The 19,169-nt window shown below is 52.1% G+C and overlaps 2 protein-coding genes across 2 annotated transcripts in view; one reads left to right on the top strand and one right to left on the bottom strand.

Moving 5' to 3' along the window:
• Positions 1 to 1,449: 1,449 nt before the first annotated feature.
• Positions 1,450 to 2,533, top strand: CCDC85B (coiled-coil domain containing 85B). The gene has a single exon (XM_038764887.1). It carries the CDS (start codon positions 1,488 to 1,490, stop codon positions 2,100 to 2,102), a length of 615 nt encoding a protein of 204 aa, XP_038620815.1. The 5' UTR covers positions 1,450 to 1,487; the 3' UTR covers positions 2,103 to 2,533.
• A 4,661-nt stretch (positions 2,534 to 7,194) lies between these two features.
• Positions 7,195 to 19,169, bottom strand: part of FOSL1 (FOS like 1, AP-1 transcription factor subunit) — a 34,493-nt gene continuing 22,518 nt past the window's right edge. Inside the window, exons 3-4 of the mRNA XM_038765086.1 lie at positions 14,829 to 14,936; positions 7,195 to 7,605 (exon numbers count right to left, since the gene is read on the bottom strand). Coding sequence (XP_038621014.1) covers positions 7,195 to 7,605; positions 14,829 to 14,936 — 519 coding nt within the window. The remainder of the gene's footprint in view (positions 7,606 to 14,828; positions 14,937 to 19,169) is intronic.

Below are 19,169 nucleotides of genomic sequence, written 5' to 3'. Positions count from 1 at the left end.
TTGACGGGCGGACTGAACACCTGCCCACCCGCACGAATGAATAACTGACCGACTGACTGACAATGAATGAATGAATGACCGACCAAGTGACGGACGGACTGAATGACTGCCCGCCCGCACGAATGAATAACTGGCCGACTGACTGATTGACAATGAATGAATGAATGACCGACCAAGTGACGGACGGACTGAATGACTGCCCGCCTGCACGAATGAATGAATGACCGACTGACTGACTGTGATGGACGGACTGAGTGAGTGACTGAATGACTGCCTGCCTGCACGAATGAATGAATGACCGACTGACTGACTGTGATGGACGGACTGAGTGACTGACTGAATGACTGCCCGCCTGCACGAATGAATAACTGACCGACTGACTGACTAAGTGACGGACGGGCTGAACGCCTGCCCGCCCGCACGAGTGAATAACTGACCGTCTGAATGGCTGACAATGAATGAATGAATGAATGAATGACTGGCTAAAAGTGACGGACGGACGGACGGACGGACTGACTGAATGACGGCCCGCCTGAGGCGAAAGGCCGAAGCCCCAGGCCGGGAGGGGGGAGGGGCAGGCCGGGGGGCCCGCCCCGCCCGCCGATTGGCCGCCGCCCCTGACGTCACGCCCGGTCCCCGCCGCCGATTGGCCGCCGCCCGTGACGTCACGCGCCGGTGCCCGCCCCGGCGGCCGCCCCCGGGCCCGCTCCGTCTCAGTGGCGGTGGTGGCCTCCGCCCGCGTGACCCCCGTGTCCCGGATGGCTGGTCCAGTCCGGCTGATAATCAATTAATGAATGAATGACCGACCAAGTGACGGACGGACTGAATGACTGCCCACCCGCACGAATGAATAACTGACCGACTGACTGACAATGAATGAATGAATGACCGACCGACTAAGTGACGGACGGACTGAATGACTGCCCGCCTGCACGAATGAATGAATGAATGACCGACTGACTGTGACGGAGGGACTGACTGAATGACTGCCCGCCTGCACGAATGAATGAATGAATGACTGACTGACTGTGACGGAGGGACTGAGTGACTGACTGAATGACTGCCCGCCTGCACGAATGAATAACTGACCGACTGACTGACAGTGAATGAATGAATGACCGACCAAGTGACGGACGGACTGAACGCCTGCCCGCCCGCACGAATGAATAACTGACCGATTGACTGACAATGAATGAATGACTGGCTGAGGGACGGACTGACTGAATGACGGCCCGCCTGAGGCGAAAGGCCGAAGCCCCAGGCCGGGAGGGGGGAGGGGCAGGCCGGGGGGCCCGCCCCGCCCGCCGATTGGCCGCCGCCCCTGACGTCACGCCCGGTCCCGCCTCCGATTGGCCGCCGCCCGTGACGTCACGCGCCGGTGCCGCCCCGGCGGCCGCCCCCGGGCCCGCTCCGTCTGAGTGGCGGTGGCGGCCGGTCCGGTCCCGTGTGGGGAGCCGCCCCGGGATGCCCCGGCGCCCGGCGCGGGGATGGAGGGCGAGCCGGTGGCGGCGGCGGCGGGCAGCGGGCACCGGGCCCTGACGGACGAGGAGCTGTCGTCGCTGGGCAAGGAGGAGCTGGTGCGGCGGCTGCGGCAGGAGGAGACGGAGAAGCTGTCGGCGCTGGTGCAGCGCGGCCGGCTGATCCAGGAGGTGAACCGGCAGCTGCAGGGCCACCTCCTGGAGATCCGCCAGCTCAAGCAGGTCAACCGGCGCCTGCAGGACGAGAACCGGGAGCTCCGGGACCTCTGCTGCTTCCTGGACAACGACCGGCAGAAGGGCAAGCGCGTGGCCCGCGAGTGGCAGCTGTTCGGCACGCAGGCCTCCCGGGCCGTGCGCGACGACCTGGGCGGCTGCCGCCAGAAGCTGGCCGAGCTGGAGGGGCGGCAGGACGAGCTGCTGAGGGACAACCTGGCCCTCAAGGAGCTGTGCCTGGCCCTGGAGGACCAGTGGGGCCCGCCCAGGCCCGACGACGCCGGGCCCGCCGCCCCCCCGGAGCTGGGCCTGCCCCCCTGCGGGCCCCGGGACCTGGGCGACGGCAGCTCCAGCACCGGCAGCCTCGGGAGCCCCGACCAGCCCCACCCGGCCTGCTCCCCGGACCACTGAGGAGCCCAGCGGGGGCCCGGGGGCTCAGCCCGGCCCCAGATCCGGGGGGCTGGAGGCCACCTCGGACGGGTCGCTTCGCTTCTCCGGGCCCCGGTCGGAGCCCGAGCCCCCCACAGGGCGTGGGGCCTCGTCCCGGCTCTGCCCACCTGGATGACCTCGGACGAGTCGCTTCACTTCCCCGGGCCCCGGTTGGAAGGCTGAGCCCAAGCCCACCGACCCAGCGTGGAAAGAGCCCCGGCTGGGGAGCCAGAGGGCGTGGGGCCTCATCACAGCCCTGCTTCTGGGCACCTGGATGACCTTGGATGAGTCGCTTCACTTCCCTGGGCCCCGGTTGGAAAGCTGAGCCCAAGCCCACCGACCCAGCGTGGAAAAAGCCCCGGCAGGGGAGCCAGAGGGCGTGGGGCCTCATCACAGCCCTGCTTCTGGGCACCTGGATGACCTCGGACGAGTCGCTTCGCTTCTCTGGGCCCCGGTCGGAGGGCTGAGCCCAAGCGCCCCAGAGGGCGTGGGGCCTCATCCCAGCCCTGCTCCTGGGCACCTGGATGACCTCGGATGAGTCGCTTCGCTTCTCCGGGCCCCGGTCGGAAGGCTGAGCCCAAGCCCACCGACCCAGCGTGGAAAGAGCCCCGGCTGGGGAACCAGAGGGCGTGGGTCCTCATCCCAGCTCCGCTCCTGGGCACCTGGATGACCTCGGATGAGTCGCTTCGCTTCCCTGGGCCCCGGTCGGAGGGCTGAGCCCAAGCGCCCCAGAGGGTGTGGGTCCTCATCCCAGCCCCGCTCCTGGGCACCTGGATGACCTCGGACGAGTCGCTTCACTTCCCCGGGCTCCGGTCGGAAGGCTGAGCCCAAGCCCCCCGACCCAGCGTGGAAAGAGCCCCGGCTGGGGAGCCAGAGGGCGTGGGTCCTCATCCCAGCCCTGCTCCTGGGCACCTGGATGACCTCGGATGAGTCGCTTCACTTCTCCGGGCCCCGGTCGGAAGGCTGAGCCCAAGCCCACCGACCCAGCGTGGAAAGAGCCCCGGCTGGGGAGCCAGAGGGCGTGGGGCCTCATCACAGCCCTGCTTCTGGGCACCTGGATGACCTCGGACGAGTCGCTTCGCTTCTCTGGGCCCCGGTCGGAGGGCTGAGCCCAAGCGCCCCAGAGGGCGTGGGTCCTCATCCCAGCCCTGCTCCTGGGCACCTGGATGACCTCGGACGAGTCGCTTCACTTCTCCGGGCCCCGGTCGGAGGGCTGAGCCCAAGCCCCCCGACCCAGCGTGGAAGGAGCCCCGGCTGGGGAGCCAGAGGGCGTGGGTCCTCATCCCAGCCCTGCTCCTGGGCACCTGGATGACCTTGGATGAGTCGCTTCACTTCTCCAGGCCCCGGTGGGAGGGCTGAGCCCAAGCCCCCCGACCCAGCGTGGAAGGAGCCCCGGCTGGGGAGCCAGAGGGCGTGGGTCCTCATCCCAGCCCTGCTCCTGGGCACCTGGATGACCTCGGACGAGTCGCTTCTCTTCTCCGGGCCCCGGTCGGAGGGCTGAGCCCAAGCCCCCCAGAGGGCGTGGGGCCTCATCCCAGCTCCGCTCCTGGGCACCTGGATGACCTCGGATGAGTCGCTTCACTTCTCCGGGCCCTGGTCGGAAGGCTGAGCCCAAGCCCCCCGACCCAGCGTGGAAAGAGCCCCAGCTGGGGAGCCAGAGGGCGTGGGTCCTCATCCCAGCTCCGCTCCTGGGCACCTGGATGACCTCGGATGAGTCGCTTCACTTCTCCGGGCCCCGGTCGGAAGGCTGAGCCCAAGCCCCCCGACCCAGCGTGGAAGGAGCCCCGGCTGGGGAGCCAGAGGGCTTGGGTTCTCATCCCGGCCCAGCCCCTGGGCTCCTGGATGACCCTGGACGAGTCGCTTCACTTCTCTGCACCTCAGTTCCCCCAGCTGTCAAATGGGGATGAAGACTGGGAGCCCCCCCGTGGGACAATCCAATCACCTTGTGTCCCCCCCAGTGCTTAGGACAGTGCCTGGTGCATAGTAAGCGCTTACCATATTATGATTACTATCCCTCTCCGGACCAAGCCTGCGGGGCCCCTACCCAGCGTGGAAAGAGCCCGGGCTGGGGAGCCAGAGGGCGTGGATTCTCATCCCGGCCCTGCCCCTGGGCACCTGGGTGACCTTGGACGAGTCGCTTCATTTCTCCGGGCCTCAGTTCCCCCAGCTGTCAAATGGGGATGGAGACTGGGAGCCCACCCCCCCCCCCACCCACCATGGGACAACCTGATCAGCTTGTGTCTCCCCCAGCTGTCAAATGGGGATGAAGACTGGGAGCCCCCACCATGGGACAACCTGATCACCTTGTGTCTCCCCCAGCTGTCAAATGGGGATGAAGACTGGGAGCCCCCCGCCGTGGGACAATCTGATTACCTCGTGTCCCCCCCCAGCGCTTAGGACAGCGCCTGGCGCATAGTAAGCGCTTAAGTACCGACATTATGATGATTATCATCCCTCTCCGGACCAAGCCTGCAGGGCCCCTACCCAGTGTGGAAAGAACCCGGGGTGGGGAGCCAGAGGGTGTGGATTCTCATCCCGGCTCTGCACCTGGGTGACCTTGGACGAGTCGCTTCACTTCCCTGGGCCCCAGTCGGAGGGTTGAGCCCAAACCCCCCAACCCAGCGTGGGAAGAGCCTCGGCTGGGGAGCCAGAGATCGTGGGTTCTAATCCCGGCCCTGCCCCTGGGCACCTGGATGACCTTGGACGAGTCGCTTCACTTCTCTGCACCTCAGTTCCCCCAGCTGTCAAATGGGGATGAAGACCGGGAGCCCCCCCGTGGGACAATCTGATCACCTTGTGTCCGCCCCAGCGCTTAGGACAGTGCCTGGCGCATAGTAAGCGCTTAAGTACCGACATTATGATGATTATTATCCCTCTCCGGACCAAGCCTGCTGGGCCCCTACCCAGCGTGGAAAGAGCCCGGAACCCACGCCCTCCTACCCAGCGTGGAAAGAGCCCGGGCTGGGGAGCCAGAGGGTGTGGGTTCTAATCCCGGCTCTGCTCTTGGTACCTGGATGACCTCGGATGAGTCGCCCCACTTCTCTGGGCCCCAGTCGGAAGACTGAGCCCACGCCCCCCGACCCAGCGTGGAAGGAGCCCCGGCTGGGGAGCCAGAGGGTGTGGATTCTCATCCCGGACACCTGGATGACCTTGGATGAGCCACTTCTCTGCGCCTCAGTTCCCCCAGCTGTCAAATGGGGATGAAGACTGGGATCCCCCCGCCATGGGACAACCTGATCACCTTGTGTCCCCCCCAGCGCATAGAACAGCGCTTGGCGCTTAGTAAGCGCTTAACAAATACCAACATTACTATGATTATCATTATTATTACCCCTCCCCGGACCAAGCCTGGGGAACCCAAGCCTCCGACCCCGAGGGGGGCCCCGACGCCCCCTCCCTCTCCCAGTTATGGCTACCTTAAGGAATTACGGCGTTCCTTAAGCGCTTATTACGTGCCAGGCACCGGACCGCTTGTCTGCTGGGCGACCCCGGCCAAGTCACTTTATTTCCGGCCCAGTCGTACCTTCCGAATGCTTAGAATGGGGCTCCGCACACAGTAAGCGCTCCGTAGATACGATTGAATGGATGGATGAAGTTTCTCGGGGCCTCAGTCCCCAACTGTACCTTCTGAACGCTTAGGACGGAGCTCCGCACACAGTAAGCGCTCAATAAATATGAATGGATGGATGAATTTCTCTGGGCCTCAGTTCCCACATCTGGAAAATGGGGGTGGAGACTGGGAGCCCCACGTGGGGCAGGGACCGGCGGGCTGATTGACGGGGGCTGTCCAACCCCATCCGCTTGGATCCGCCCCAGCGCTTAGTCGCTTAGTACGGCGCTCTGCACACCGTGAGCGCTCAATGAATACGATTGAATGGATGGATGAATTTCTCGGGGCCTCAGTTCCCTCATCTGTAAAATGGGGATGGACACTGGGAGCCCCAAGTGGGACAGGGACCGACTGACTGATTGACAGGGGCTGTCCAACCCCATCCGCTTGGATCCGCCCCAGCGCTTAGTACAGCGCCTGGCACCTAATAAGTGCTTAACAAATGCCATTATTGTTATTAATAATAACGAGCAGCATCTTCTCCCCGGACCCCAGGTTTCAGACCCGGCTGTTGGCGTGTCGGGGGGCGGCCGAGCCAGAACCTGCGCTCCCGGGCCGTTCCCCGGCCGCCCCCACCCCCCGCATCCCCTTCCCGATTCCTTCCTGCCCAGACCGGGAAGGTCCCGGGCCAAGACAATGGGGCAGGAAACAGGTGGCGGCTTTAAGATTCCGATAAAGAGGAACCGAGTCACCGACCTCCCCGTCCCGGGGGTCTCCCCAGTAGGCCCCTGAGCCTCTCGCTGCCTCTGGGTTCCGGGATTTGGGGGGTACCGGGGCACGTGGGTGTGAGGGGCTCCGTCTCCTCCCGCCGATGGGTTTGGGCCCCGATCCGACCCACCCGACCCCACCACCCCCAAGACCGGGAGAGGCCGACGGGAAGGCGGAACGTCGGGACTTTAATTCCATTCTGGGCATCGGTATAAAAATATCCTCTTTGGGAAAATAAATAGCAGCTGCAAATGAGGGAAGCTGGGAGAGGGACTTCTCAGACCCGGGGTGGTCGTCATGGAAACCCCGCTCCCCTGGGAGGTGAGGCACGGTTACGGAGGAGAGTCCAAAGCAGGCCCAGGTGGGATTCCGGAGCCACCCATCCCGCCGTGGCCTTGTGGCGCTCTAGATTGGGATGGAGGGTCCGGGGAGAAGCTGATGGAGCCGGTGGAAGAGTCTAGGTGGTTCCAGCAACAGAAGGGGATGGGATGCCGGACCGCCTCCGGAATCGGGGCGGCCTCCGGGATGGCAGAGCCCGCCCCAGAGACATCCAGTCGGTGTCACGGAAGACATCCCGGGAGCGGTTCTCGGGGCTCCCGCGTGCCCCAGAGGCGGCTCCCACGTGCGCCGGAGCCGAGCGGCCCGGGACGACGGAGGCGGGCGGTCTTCGAGAGCCGCCAAACCGATGGAGGGGGGCGGCTCGCGGACGGAGGGGCGGCTCAGAGCCCCCCAGACGGGCCGGGGTCCGGAGCGCCGTCATAGGGCCAAGAGGGAGGGGGAGCCCAGGGGGTCGGAACCGGGGTCCCCGCTGCTGCTGCTGCTGCGGCGGTGGGCAGAGGAGCAGGCCTCCGGGGTCCCCGGGTAGGTGAAGACGAGGCTGGGGGTGAAGGGGGTCAGCGACGGGGTGGTCATGAGCGTGGGGGTGTGCAGGGCCTCGGGCTCCAGAAGGGAGACGGGGGACAGGGAGATGGGCACCGGGCGGGCCGGGGCCGGGGCCGGGGCCGGGGCGGGCGCCGGGGGAGGCTCCCGCTCCTCGTCCTCGTCCTCGGGGATCTTGCAGACGGGCCTGTGAGCCGCCAGCACCAGCTCTAGCCGCTCCTTCTGCTTCTGCAGGTCCTCGATCTCCTTCTGCAGCCCCGACTTCTCGTCCTCCAGTTTATCCGTCTCCTGTGGAGGCCGCGGGGAGAAGGAAGCGAAGGGATCCGTGGTGGAAAGAGCGCGGGCTTCTATTCTATTTCTTCTATTTTGTTAGTATGTTTGGTGTTGTCCTCTGTCTCCCCCTTTTAGACTGTGAGCCCGCTGTTGGGTAGGGACCGTCTCTATATGTCGCCAATTTGTACTTCCCAAGCGCTTAGTACAGTGCTCTGCACATAGTAAGCGCTCGATAAATACGATTGATGCTCTGCGCATAGTAAGCGCTCGATAAATACGATTGATTGATTGGGAATCGGAGGTCATGGGTCTGTCTCCCCGTCCTAGACTGTGAGCCCGCTGTTGGGTGGGGACCGACTCTATATGTTGCCGACTTGTATCGTCATCGTCGTCAATCGTATTTATTGAGCGCTTACTGGGTGCAGAGCACTGGACTAAGCGCTCGGGAAGTCCAAGTTGGCAACATAGAGAGACGGTCCCTACCCAACAGTGGGCTCGCAGTCTAAAAGGGGGAGACAGAGAACAAAACCAAACATACTAACAAAATAAAATAAATAAAATAGATATGTACAAGTAAAATCAATCAATCAATCAATCGTATTTATTGAGCGCTTACTGTGTGCAGAGCACTGGACTAAGCGCTTGGGAAGTCCAAGTTGGCAACATATAGAGACAGTCTCTACCCAACAGTGGGCTCGCAGTCTAAAAGGGGGAGACAGAGAACAAAACCAAACATACTAACAAAATAAAATAAATAGAATAGATATGTACAAGTAAAATCAATCAATCAATCAATCGTATTTATTGAGCGCTTACTATGTGCAGAGCACTGGACTAACCGCTTGGGAAGTACAAGTTGGCAACATATAGAGACGGTCCCTACCCAACAGTGGGCTCACAGTCTAAAAGGGGGAGACAGAGAACAAAACCAAACATACTAACAAAATAAATAGAATAGATATGTACAAGTAAAATCAATCAATCAATTGTATTTATTGAGCGCTTACTATGTGCAGAGCACTGGACTAAGCGCTTGGGAAGTCCAAGTTGGCAACATATAGAGACAGTCCCTACCCAACAGTGGGCTCACAGTCTAAAAGGGGGAGAAAGAGAACAAAACCAAACATATTAACAAAATAAAATAAATAGAATAGATATGTACAAGTAAAATCAATCAATCAATCAATCAATCGTATTTATTGAGCACTTACTATGTGCAGAGCACTGGACTAAGCGCTTGGGAAGTCCAAGTTGGCAACATATAGAGACAGTCCCTACCCAACAGTGGGCTCACAGTGTAAAAGGGGGAGACAGAGAACAAAACCAAACATACTAACAAAATAAAATACATAGAATAGATATGTACAAGTAAAATCAATCAATCAATCGTATTTATTGAGCGCTTACTGTGTGCAGAGCACTGGACTAAGCGCTTGGGAAGTACAAGTTGGCAACATCTAGAGACAGTCCCTACCCAACAGTGGGCTCACAGTCTAAAAGGGGGAGACAGAGAACAAAACCAAACATACTAACAAAATAAAATAAATAGAATAGATATGTACAAGTAAAAATCAATCATATTTATTGAGCGCTTACTATGTGCAGAGCACTGTACTAAGCGCTTGGGAAGTACAAGTTGGCAACATATAGAGATAGTCCCTACCCAACAGTGGGCTCACAGTCTAAAAGGGGGAGACAGAGAACAAAATCAAACATACTAACAAAATAAAATAAATAGAATAGATAGGTACAAGTAAGATAAATAAATAGAGTAATAAATATGTACAAACATATATACATATATACAGGTGCTGTGGGGAAGGGAAGGAGGTAAGATGGTAGGGACCGTCTCTATATGTTGCCGACTTGTACTTCGCAAGCGCTTAGTCCAGTGTTCTGCGCACAGTAAGCGCTCAATACATACGATTGAATGAATGAATGAATCCCGGCTCCGCCACTTGTCAGCTGTGTGACTTTGGGCAAGTCACTTCACTTCTCTGGGCCTCAGTTCCCTGAGCTGGAAAATGGGGATGAAGACCGGGAGCCCCAGGGGGACACCCTGATTGCCTTGTAACCTCCCCAGTGCTTAGAACAGTGCCTTGCACATAGTAAGTGCTTAATAAATGCCACTATTATTATTATTATCGGTGAGTCCCGCTCCCAGCGCTTAGAACAGTGCCTGGCACATAGTAAGCGCCTAACGGATACTACCACTGAGCTTGGTGAATTACGAGAAGCGGCGTGGCTTAGTGGAAACAGCCCGAGCTTGGGAGTCAGAGGTCATGGGTTCTAATCCCGGCTCCACCACTTAATAATGATGGCATTTGTTAAGCGCTTACTATGTGCAAAGCACTGTTCTAAGCGCTGAGGGGGGATACAAAGCGATCAGGATGTCCCACGGGGGGCCTCACAGTCTTAATCCCCCTTTTCCAGATGAGGGAACTGAGGCTCAGAGAAGTGAAGTGACTTGCCCAAGGTCACACAGCAGACAAGTGGCGGAGCCGGGATTAGAACCCATGACCTCTGACTCCAAAGCCTGTGCTCTTTCCAGTGAGCCACGCTGCTTCTCTACACACTTGTCGGCTGGGGGACTCTGGGCAGGTCGCTTCACTTCTCTGGGCCTCAGTTCCCTCATCTGGAAAATGGGGATGAAGACTGTGAGCCCCATGGGGGACAACCTGATGACCTTGTATCTTCCCCAGCGCTTAGAACGGTGCTTGCCACGTAGTAGGCGCTTAACAAATACCATCATTATTATTATAAAGTTTAGGTATGTAGAGGTCGGCTCTCAGGCCAGAGGACTACATCTCCCGTCAGCGCCTGGGAGAAGGCGGGGAATTACAGCTCTCCTTAATAATAATAATGATGGCATTTATTAAGCGCTTACTATGTGCAAAGCACTGTTCTAAGCGCTACTATTACTACTACTACTAATGATGGCATTCATTAAGCACTTACTATGTGCAAAGCACTGTTCTAAGCGCTACTATTACTACTACTACTACTACTACTAATAATGATGGCATTTATTAAGCTCTTACTATGTGCAAAGCACTGTTCTAAGCGATGCTACTACTACTACTAATAATAATAATAATGATGGCATTTATTAAGCGCTTAGTATGTGCACAGCACTGTTCTAAGCGCTACTATTACTACTACTACTAATAATAATGATGGCATTTATTAAGTGCTTACTATGTGCACAGCACTAAGTGCTACTATTACTGCTACTACTACTAATAATGATGGCATTTATTAAGCGCTTACTATGTGCAAAGCACTGTTCTAAGCGCTACTATTACTACTACTACTAATGATGGCATTTATTAAGCACTTACTATGTGCAAAGCACTGTTCTAAGCGCTACTATTACTACTACTACCACTAATAATAATGATGGCATTTATTAAGTGCTTACTATGTGCAAAGCACTGTAAGAGCTACTATTACTACTACTACTAATAATAATGATGGCATTTATTAAGAGCTTACTATGTGCAAAACACTGTTCTAAGCGCTACTATTACTACTACTACTAATGATGGTATTAAGCGCTTACTATGTGCAAAGCACTGTTCTAAGCGCTACTATTACTACTACTACTAATAATAATGATGGCATTTATTAAGCGCTTACTATGTGCAAAGCACTGTTCTAAGCGCTACTATTACTACTACTACTACTACTAATAATAATGATGGCATTTATTAAGCACTTACTATGTGCAAAGCACTGTTCTAAGCGCTACTATTACTACTACTACTACTAATAATAATGATGGCATTTATTAAGCGCTTACCATGTGCAAAGCACTGTTCTAAGTGCTACTATTACTACTACTACTACTACTACTACTACTAATAATAATAATGATGGTATTTATTAAGCACTTACTATGTGCAAAGCACTGTTCTAAGCGCTACTATTACTAATACTACTACTACTACTAATAATGATGGCATTTATTAAGTGCTTACTATGTGCAAAGCACTGTTCCAAGCGCTACTATTACTACTACTAATAATAATAATGATGGCATTTATTAAGCGCTTACTATGTGCAAAGCACTGTTCTAAGCGCTACTATTACTACTACTACTACTACTAATAATAATAATAATAATAATGATGGCATTTATTAAGCGCTTGCTATGTGCAAAGCACTGTTCTAAGCGCTACTATTACTACTACTACTACTAATAATAATAATGATGGCATTTATTAAGCGCTTACTATGTGCAAAGCACTGTTCTAAGCGCTACTATTACTACTACTACTAATAATAAAAATGATGGCATTTATTAAGCGCTTACTATGTGCAAAGCACTGTTCTAAGCGCTACTATTACTACTACTAATAATAATAATGATGGCATTTATTAAGTGCTTACTATGCGCAAAGCACTGTTCTAAGCACTACTATTACTACTACTAATAATAATGATGGCATTTATTAAGCACTTACTATGTGCAAAGGACTGTTCTAAGTGCTACTATTACTACTACTACTAATGATGGCATTTATTAAGCACTTACTACGTGCAAAGCACTGTTCTAAGCACTACTATTACTACTACTACTAATGATGGCATTTATTAAGCACTTACTATGTACAAAGCACTGTTCTAAGTGCTACTATTACTACTACTACTACTACTAATAATAATGATGGCATTTATTATGCGCTTACTATGTGCAAAGCACTGTTCTAAGCGCTACTATTACTACTACTACTACTAATAATAATGATGGCATTTATTAAGCACTTACTATGTGCAAAGCACTGTTCTGAGCGCTACTATTACCACTACTACTACTACTAATAATGATGGCATTTATTAAGCGCTTACTATGTGCAAAGCACCGTTCTAAGCGCTACTATTACTACTACTAATAATAATAATGGCATTTATTAAGCGCTTACTATGTGCAAAGCACTGTTCTAAGCGCTGGGGAGGTTACAAGGTGATCCGGTTGTCCCACGGGGGGCTCACAGTCTTCATCCCCATTTGACAGATGAGGTCACTGAGGCACAGGGAAGCGAAGCGACCTGCCCAAAGTCCCCCAGCTGACAATTGGCGGAGCCGGGATTTGAACCCCTGACCTCTGACTCCGAAACCCGGGCTCTTTCCGCTGAGCCACGCTGCTTCCCCTGGGATCCCGGCCTGTTAATCCCGTTTCCTCCTCAGGTGGGCTGTGGATTTCCCAGATCGGTCCCAAGGATCCTGGACTCAAAAGGAAGTCGCAACTAGAAGAGACATCCTTTCTCAGAAGTTCCCCGTCCCCATCCAATTTCTCTGCATTGCCCCACACCCCGCTTCCTCTCTGAGAGTCCTGGGCCCTGGGGGCGGATGTTGCCAACTTGGACTTCCCAAGCGCTTAGTACAGTGCTCTGCACACAGTAAGCGCTCAATAAATACGATTGAATGAATGATGGATGGGAATGGCAGTCCCCCAGAGCTCTGGGCAAATTAGCTTGGGGTGAGCCCACTGTTGGGTAGGGACTGTCTCTATATGTTGCCATCTTGTACTTCCCAAGCGCTTAGTCCAGTGCTCTGCACACAGTAAGCGCTCAATAAATACGATTGAATGAATGATGGATGGGAATGGCAGTCCCCCAGGGCTCTGGGAAAATTAGCTTGGGGTGAGCCCACTGTTGGGTAGGGACCGTCTCTATATGTTGCCAACTTGGACTTCCCAAGCGCTTAGTCCAGTGCTCTGCACACAGTAAGTGCTCAATAAATACGATTGATTGATAGTAAGCGCTTAACAAATGACATTATTATTATTATTATTTTTTTTATTTTTATTATTAATGGAATGCCCTCCCTCTGCCCATCCGCCAAGCTAGCTCTCTTCCTCCCTTCAAGGCCCTGCTGAGAGCTCACCTCCTCCAGGAGGCCTTCCCACACTCAGCCCCTTCCTTCCTCTCCCCCTCGTCCCCCTCTCCATCCCCGCCATCTTACCTCCTTCCCTTCCCCACAGCACCTGTATATATGGATATATGTTTGTACATATTTATTACTCTATTTTACTTGTACATATCTATTCTATTTATTTTATTTTGTTAGTACGTTTGGTTTTGTTCTCTGTCTCCCCCTTTTAGACTGTGAGCCCACTGTTGGGTAGGGACTGTCTCTAGATGTTGCCAACTTGTACTTCCCAAGCGCTTAGTACAGTGCTCTGCACACAATAAGCGCACAATAAATACGATTGATTGATTGATTGATCATTATTAAAGCTCTAACATGTACTTCCCAAGCGCTTAGTACAGTGCTCTGCACACAGTAAGCGCACAATAAATGCGATTGATTGATTGATTGATCATTATTAAAGCTCTAACATGTACTTCCCAAGCGCTTAGTACAGTGCTCTGCACACAGTAAGCGCACAATAAATACGATTGATTGATTGATTATTATTAAAGCTCTAACTTATACTTCCCCAGGGTTTAGTACGGTGCTCTGCACACTGTAAGCGCTCAATAAATACGATGGAATGAATGAATGAGTGCTCCCCACACCACCTGTGAATATGTTTGTACGCATTTATTACTCTTTTTATTTCATTTGTACAGATTTATTCTATCATATTTCGTTAATACGGTTTGCTTTGTTGTCTGTCTCCCCCTTCTAGACTGTGAGCCCGCTGTTGGGTAGGGACCATCTCTAGATGTTGCCTACTTGTCCTTCCCAAGCGCTTAGTCCAGTGCTCTGCATCATCATCACCAATCGTATTTATTGAGCGCTTACTATGTGCAGAGCACTGGACTAAGCGCTTGGGAAGTACAAATTGGCAACAAATAGAGACAGTCCCTACCCAACAGTGGGCTCACAGTCTAAAAGGGGGAGACAGAGAACAAAACCAAACGTACTAACAAAGTAAAATAAATAGAATAGATATACACACACAGTATACACGCTCTGCACACAGTAAGCGCTCAATAAATACGATTGATGATGATGATGATGCTCTGCACACAGTAAGCGCTCAATAAATACTATCGAATGAGTGAATGACTGTCTCTATATGTTGCCAACTTTGTTTTGTTGTCCGTCTCCCCCTTCTAGACTGTGAGCCCGCTGTTGGGTAGGGGCCGTCTCTAGATGTTGCCGACTTGGACTTCCCAAGCGCTTAGTCCAGTGCTCTGCACACAGTAAGCGCTCAATAAATACGATTGATTGATTGATTGATTGGAGATCCCCCCACCACCCAGGTGACCCCGGGCCCTACTGACCGTCTGCAGGAAATCCGTCAGTTCCTTCCTCCGGTTCCGACATTTGGCCGCCGCAAGCTTGTTTCGCTCTCGCCTCACTCTTCGTCGCTCCTCTTCCTCCGGGTTTATCTGCGGAGGGTGGTGGGAGAGGAAGGCTAAGGTGGAGGGCTATTTGAGAGACGGGGGCCGCCCATCCGTCCCCCCCAACAGGGAGAAGGATCTGGAGCGGGAATTATAAATAAGAAAATATACAGCCCATCCATTCCCACACAGGGAGAAGCATCTGGAGAGGGAATTATAAAGATCATCATCATCAATCGTATTGATTGAGCGCTTACTATGTGCAGAGCACTGTACTAAGCGCTTGGGAAGTACAAGTTGGCAACATATAGAGATGGTCCCTACCCAACAGTGGGCTCACAGTCTAAAAGATGAAAATATACAGACACAATAATGACATTTGTGAAGCGCTTACTATATGCAGAGCACTGTACTAAGCGCTTGGGAAGTACAAATTGGCAACATATAGAGACAGTCCCTACCCAACAGTGGGCTCACAGTCTGAAAGATGAAAATATACAGACACAATAACGACATTTGTGAAGCGCTTACTATATGCAGAGCACTGTTCTAAGCGCTGGTGGGGGGGATACAAGGTGATCAAGTTGTCCCACGGGGGGTTCACCGTCTTAATCCCCATTTGACAGATGAGGGAACTGAGGCTCAGAGAAGTGAAGTGACTCGCCCAAGGTCACGCAGCAGACATGTGGCGGAGTCGGCATTCGAACCCGTGACCTCTGACTCCAAAGCCCGGGCTCTTTCCACTGAGCCGCGCTGCTTCTCTGTAAGGGTTGTGCGGCGGGAAGGTTGCCTCATCCGTGAAATAATAATAATGATGATGGCATTTATTAAGCGCTTACTATGCGCAAAGCACTGTTCTGAGCGCTGGGGAGGTTACAAGGTGATCAGGTTGTCCCATGGGGGGTTCACGGTTTTCATCCCCATTTTACAGATGAGAGAACTGAGGCCCAGAGAATTGAAGTGACTCGCCCAAGGTCACACAGCAGACATGTGGCGGAGTCAGCATTCGAACCCATGACCTCTGACTCCAAAGCCGGGGCTCTTTCCACTGAGCCACGCTGCTTCTCTGTAAGGGCTGTGCGGCGGGAAGGTTGCCTCATCCGTGAAATAATAATAATGATGATGGCATTTATTAAGCGCTTACTATGTGCAAAGCACTGTTCTGAGCGCTGGGGAGGTTACAGGGTGATCAAGTTGTCCCACGTGGGGTTCACCGTCTTAATCCCCATTTTACAGATGAGAGAACTGAGGCCCAGAGAAGTGAAGTGACTCGCCCAAGGTCACACAGCAGACATGTGGTGGAGTCGGGATTCGAACCCATGACCTCTGACTCCAAAGCCCGGGCTCTTTCCACTGAGCCGCGCTGCTTCTCTGTAAGGGCTGTGCGGTGGGAAGGTTGCCTCATCCGTGAAATAATAATAATGATGATGGCATTTATTAAGCGCTCACTATGCGCAAAGCACTGTTCTGAGCGCTGGGGAGGTTACAGGGTGATCAGGTTGTCCCATGGGGGGTTCACGGTTTTCATCCCCATTTTACAGATGAGAGAACTGAGGCCCAGAGAATTGAAGTGACTCGCCCAAGGTCACACAGCAGACATGTGGCGGAGTCAGCATTCGAACCCATGACCTCTGACTCCAAAGCCGGGGCTCTTTCCACTGAGCCGCGCTGCTTCTCTGTAAGGGCTGTGCGGCGGGAAGGTTGCCTCATCCATGAAATAATAATAATGATGATGGCATTTATTAAGCGCTTACTATGCGCAAAGCACTGTTCTGAGCGCTGGGGAGGTTACAGGGTGATCAGGTTGTCCCACGGGGGGCTCACGGTTTTCATCCCCATTTTACAGATGAGAGAACTGAGGCCCAGAGAAGTGAAGTGACTTGCCCAAAGTCCCACAGCTGACAATTGGCGGAGCCGGGATTTGTTTTGGAGTCAGAGGCCATGGGTTCAAATCCCGGCTCCGTCAGCTGTGCGACTTAACTTCTCTGCGCCTCAGTTACCTCATCTGTAAAATGGGGATTAAGACTATGAGCCCCACGTTGGACAACCTGATCACCTTGTAAACTCCCCAGCACTTAGAACAGTGCTTGGCACACAGTAAGCGCTTAATAAGTGCCATCATTATTATTATTATTTGGAGTCAGAGGTCATGGGTTCAAATCCCGGCTCCGCCACTTGTCAGCTGTGTGACTTTGGGCAAGTCACATCACTTCTCTGGGCCTCAGTTACCTCATCTGTAAAATGGGGATGAAGACTGTGAGCCCCCCGTGGGACAACCTGATCACCTTGTAACCTCCCCAGCGCTTAGAACAGTGCTTTGCACATAGTAAGCGCTTAATGAATGCCATCATTATTATTATTATTATTATCTGTACAATGGGGATGAAAACTGTGAGCCCCCCATGGGACAACCTGATCACCTTGTAACCTCCCCAGCGCTTAGAACAGTGCTTTGAACATAGTAAGCGCTTAATAAATGCCATTAATATTATTATTATTATTATTATTATTATTATTAGAAGGGGGGAGACGGACAACAAAACAAAACAAGTAGACAGGCAACAAAACAAGTAGGCAGGCATCTAAGACATACTAAGTGCTTAATAAATGCCATTATTATTATTATTATTATTATTAGAAGGGGGGAGACGGACAACAAAACAAAACAAGTAGACAGGCATCTAAGACATAGTAAGTGCTTAACAAACACCATGCTTAGCACGTAGTAAGCACTTAACAAATACCAGTATTATTATTATATTGCTATATTTTACTATTATTATCAATCAATTGATGATATTTATTTTTAGTGCATTTAAGTGCTTAACAAATGTCATTATTATTATATTACTATATTTCATTATTATTATTATTATTATCGATCTATTATTTATTTTTAGTGCATTTGTTAAGCGCTTACTATGTGCCAGGCACTATACTAAGCGCTGGGGTAGATACAAGGTCATCAGTTCGGACACAGTCCCTGACCCACGTGGGGCTCACGGTCTCCATCCCCAGCATGGCTCAGTGGAAAGAGCTCGGGCTTCGGAGTCAGAGGTCATGGGTTCAAATCCCGGCTCCACCACTTGTCTGCTGTGTGACTTTGGGCAAGTCACTTCACTTCTCTGAGCCTCAGTTCTCTCATCTGTAAAATGGGGATGAAAACCCCATTGCTCTATTTTACTATTATTATCAATCAATCAATGATATTTATTTTTAGTGCATTTAAGTGCTTAAGAAATGTCATTATATTATATTATATTATATATTTTGTATTATATTATTTTATATTATATTATTTTATATTGTGTTATATTGTACTATATTATATTATATCACATTATATTATATGTCATATCATATCATGTATCATATTATATTATATTATATTATATTATATGCTATGCTACATTATATTATATTATATATTTCATTATATCAGATATCATATTGTATTATATATGTTATATTATATATTACATTATAGTATAGTATAGTATAGTATATCATAATATGCTGTACGATATTATATTATATTATCCTATGTTATATTAGATCATATCATATATCATATTATATTATATATTATTATATGACTACATTTTATTATTATTATCGATCTATTGATGATGATTATTATTACGAGCCCTGTTCCCAGGGAGTTTACAGTCCAGCAGGATGGAGACTGCGTCTCCTCAGGAGCCCGGCGAAACCCACAGCGACAAAGCCAAGCCGGAGGGTTGGTTCTTAAGTGGGGGGGTCATGGTCTCCATTCATTCATTCAATCGTATTTATTGAGCGCTTACTGTGTGCAGAGCACTGGACTAAGCGCTTGGGAAGTACAAGTTGGCTACACACGGGGACAACTCCATCATCTTCTCTGGGCCTTAGTCACCTTATCTGTAAAACAGGGATTAAGACCGTGACCCCCCATATAGGACGGGGACTGTGTGCAACCCAATTATCTCATCTCTACCCCAGCGCTCAGTACAGTGCCTGGCACATGGTGGGCGCTTTAACAGATACGATTTCTTAAAAAGGCACCGGGCTCTGGGCAAGGACTTGGGGCCTACGGGGAACACTGAGCCGCCAAGGCCCTGGGGGTCCCCAGAAATAGAGTTCCCAGGTTACAGCCCTTGGAGTGAGAAGCGCTTAGTACAGTGCTTTGCACCCGGTAAGCGCTCAATAAGTACGATCGAATGAATGAACGGGCCAGCTCGTTGAGAGAACAATGCCCACAGGAAGAGGAGGACGGACGGGGGAGCGAATGTTTTCAGAGCT

The sequence above is a fragment of the Tachyglossus aculeatus genome, chromosome 22 (genome assembly GCF_015852505.1).
Source record: "Tachyglossus aculeatus isolate mTacAcu1 chromosome 22, mTacAcu1.pri, whole genome shotgun sequence".
Taxonomy (NCBI): Eukaryota; Metazoa; Chordata; class Mammalia; order Monotremata; family Tachyglossidae; genus Tachyglossus; species Tachyglossus aculeatus.
The sequence above is the reverse complement of the archived record's forward strand: the minus strand, read 5'-3'. Positions and strand labels throughout refer to the sequence as shown.

Excerpts from the sequence above, each read along its gene's own strand:
- CCDC85B (XM_038764887.1), top strand. The coding sequence starts at position 1,488 with ATGGAGGGCGAGCCGGTGGCGGCGGCGGCGGGCAGCGGGCACCGGGCC.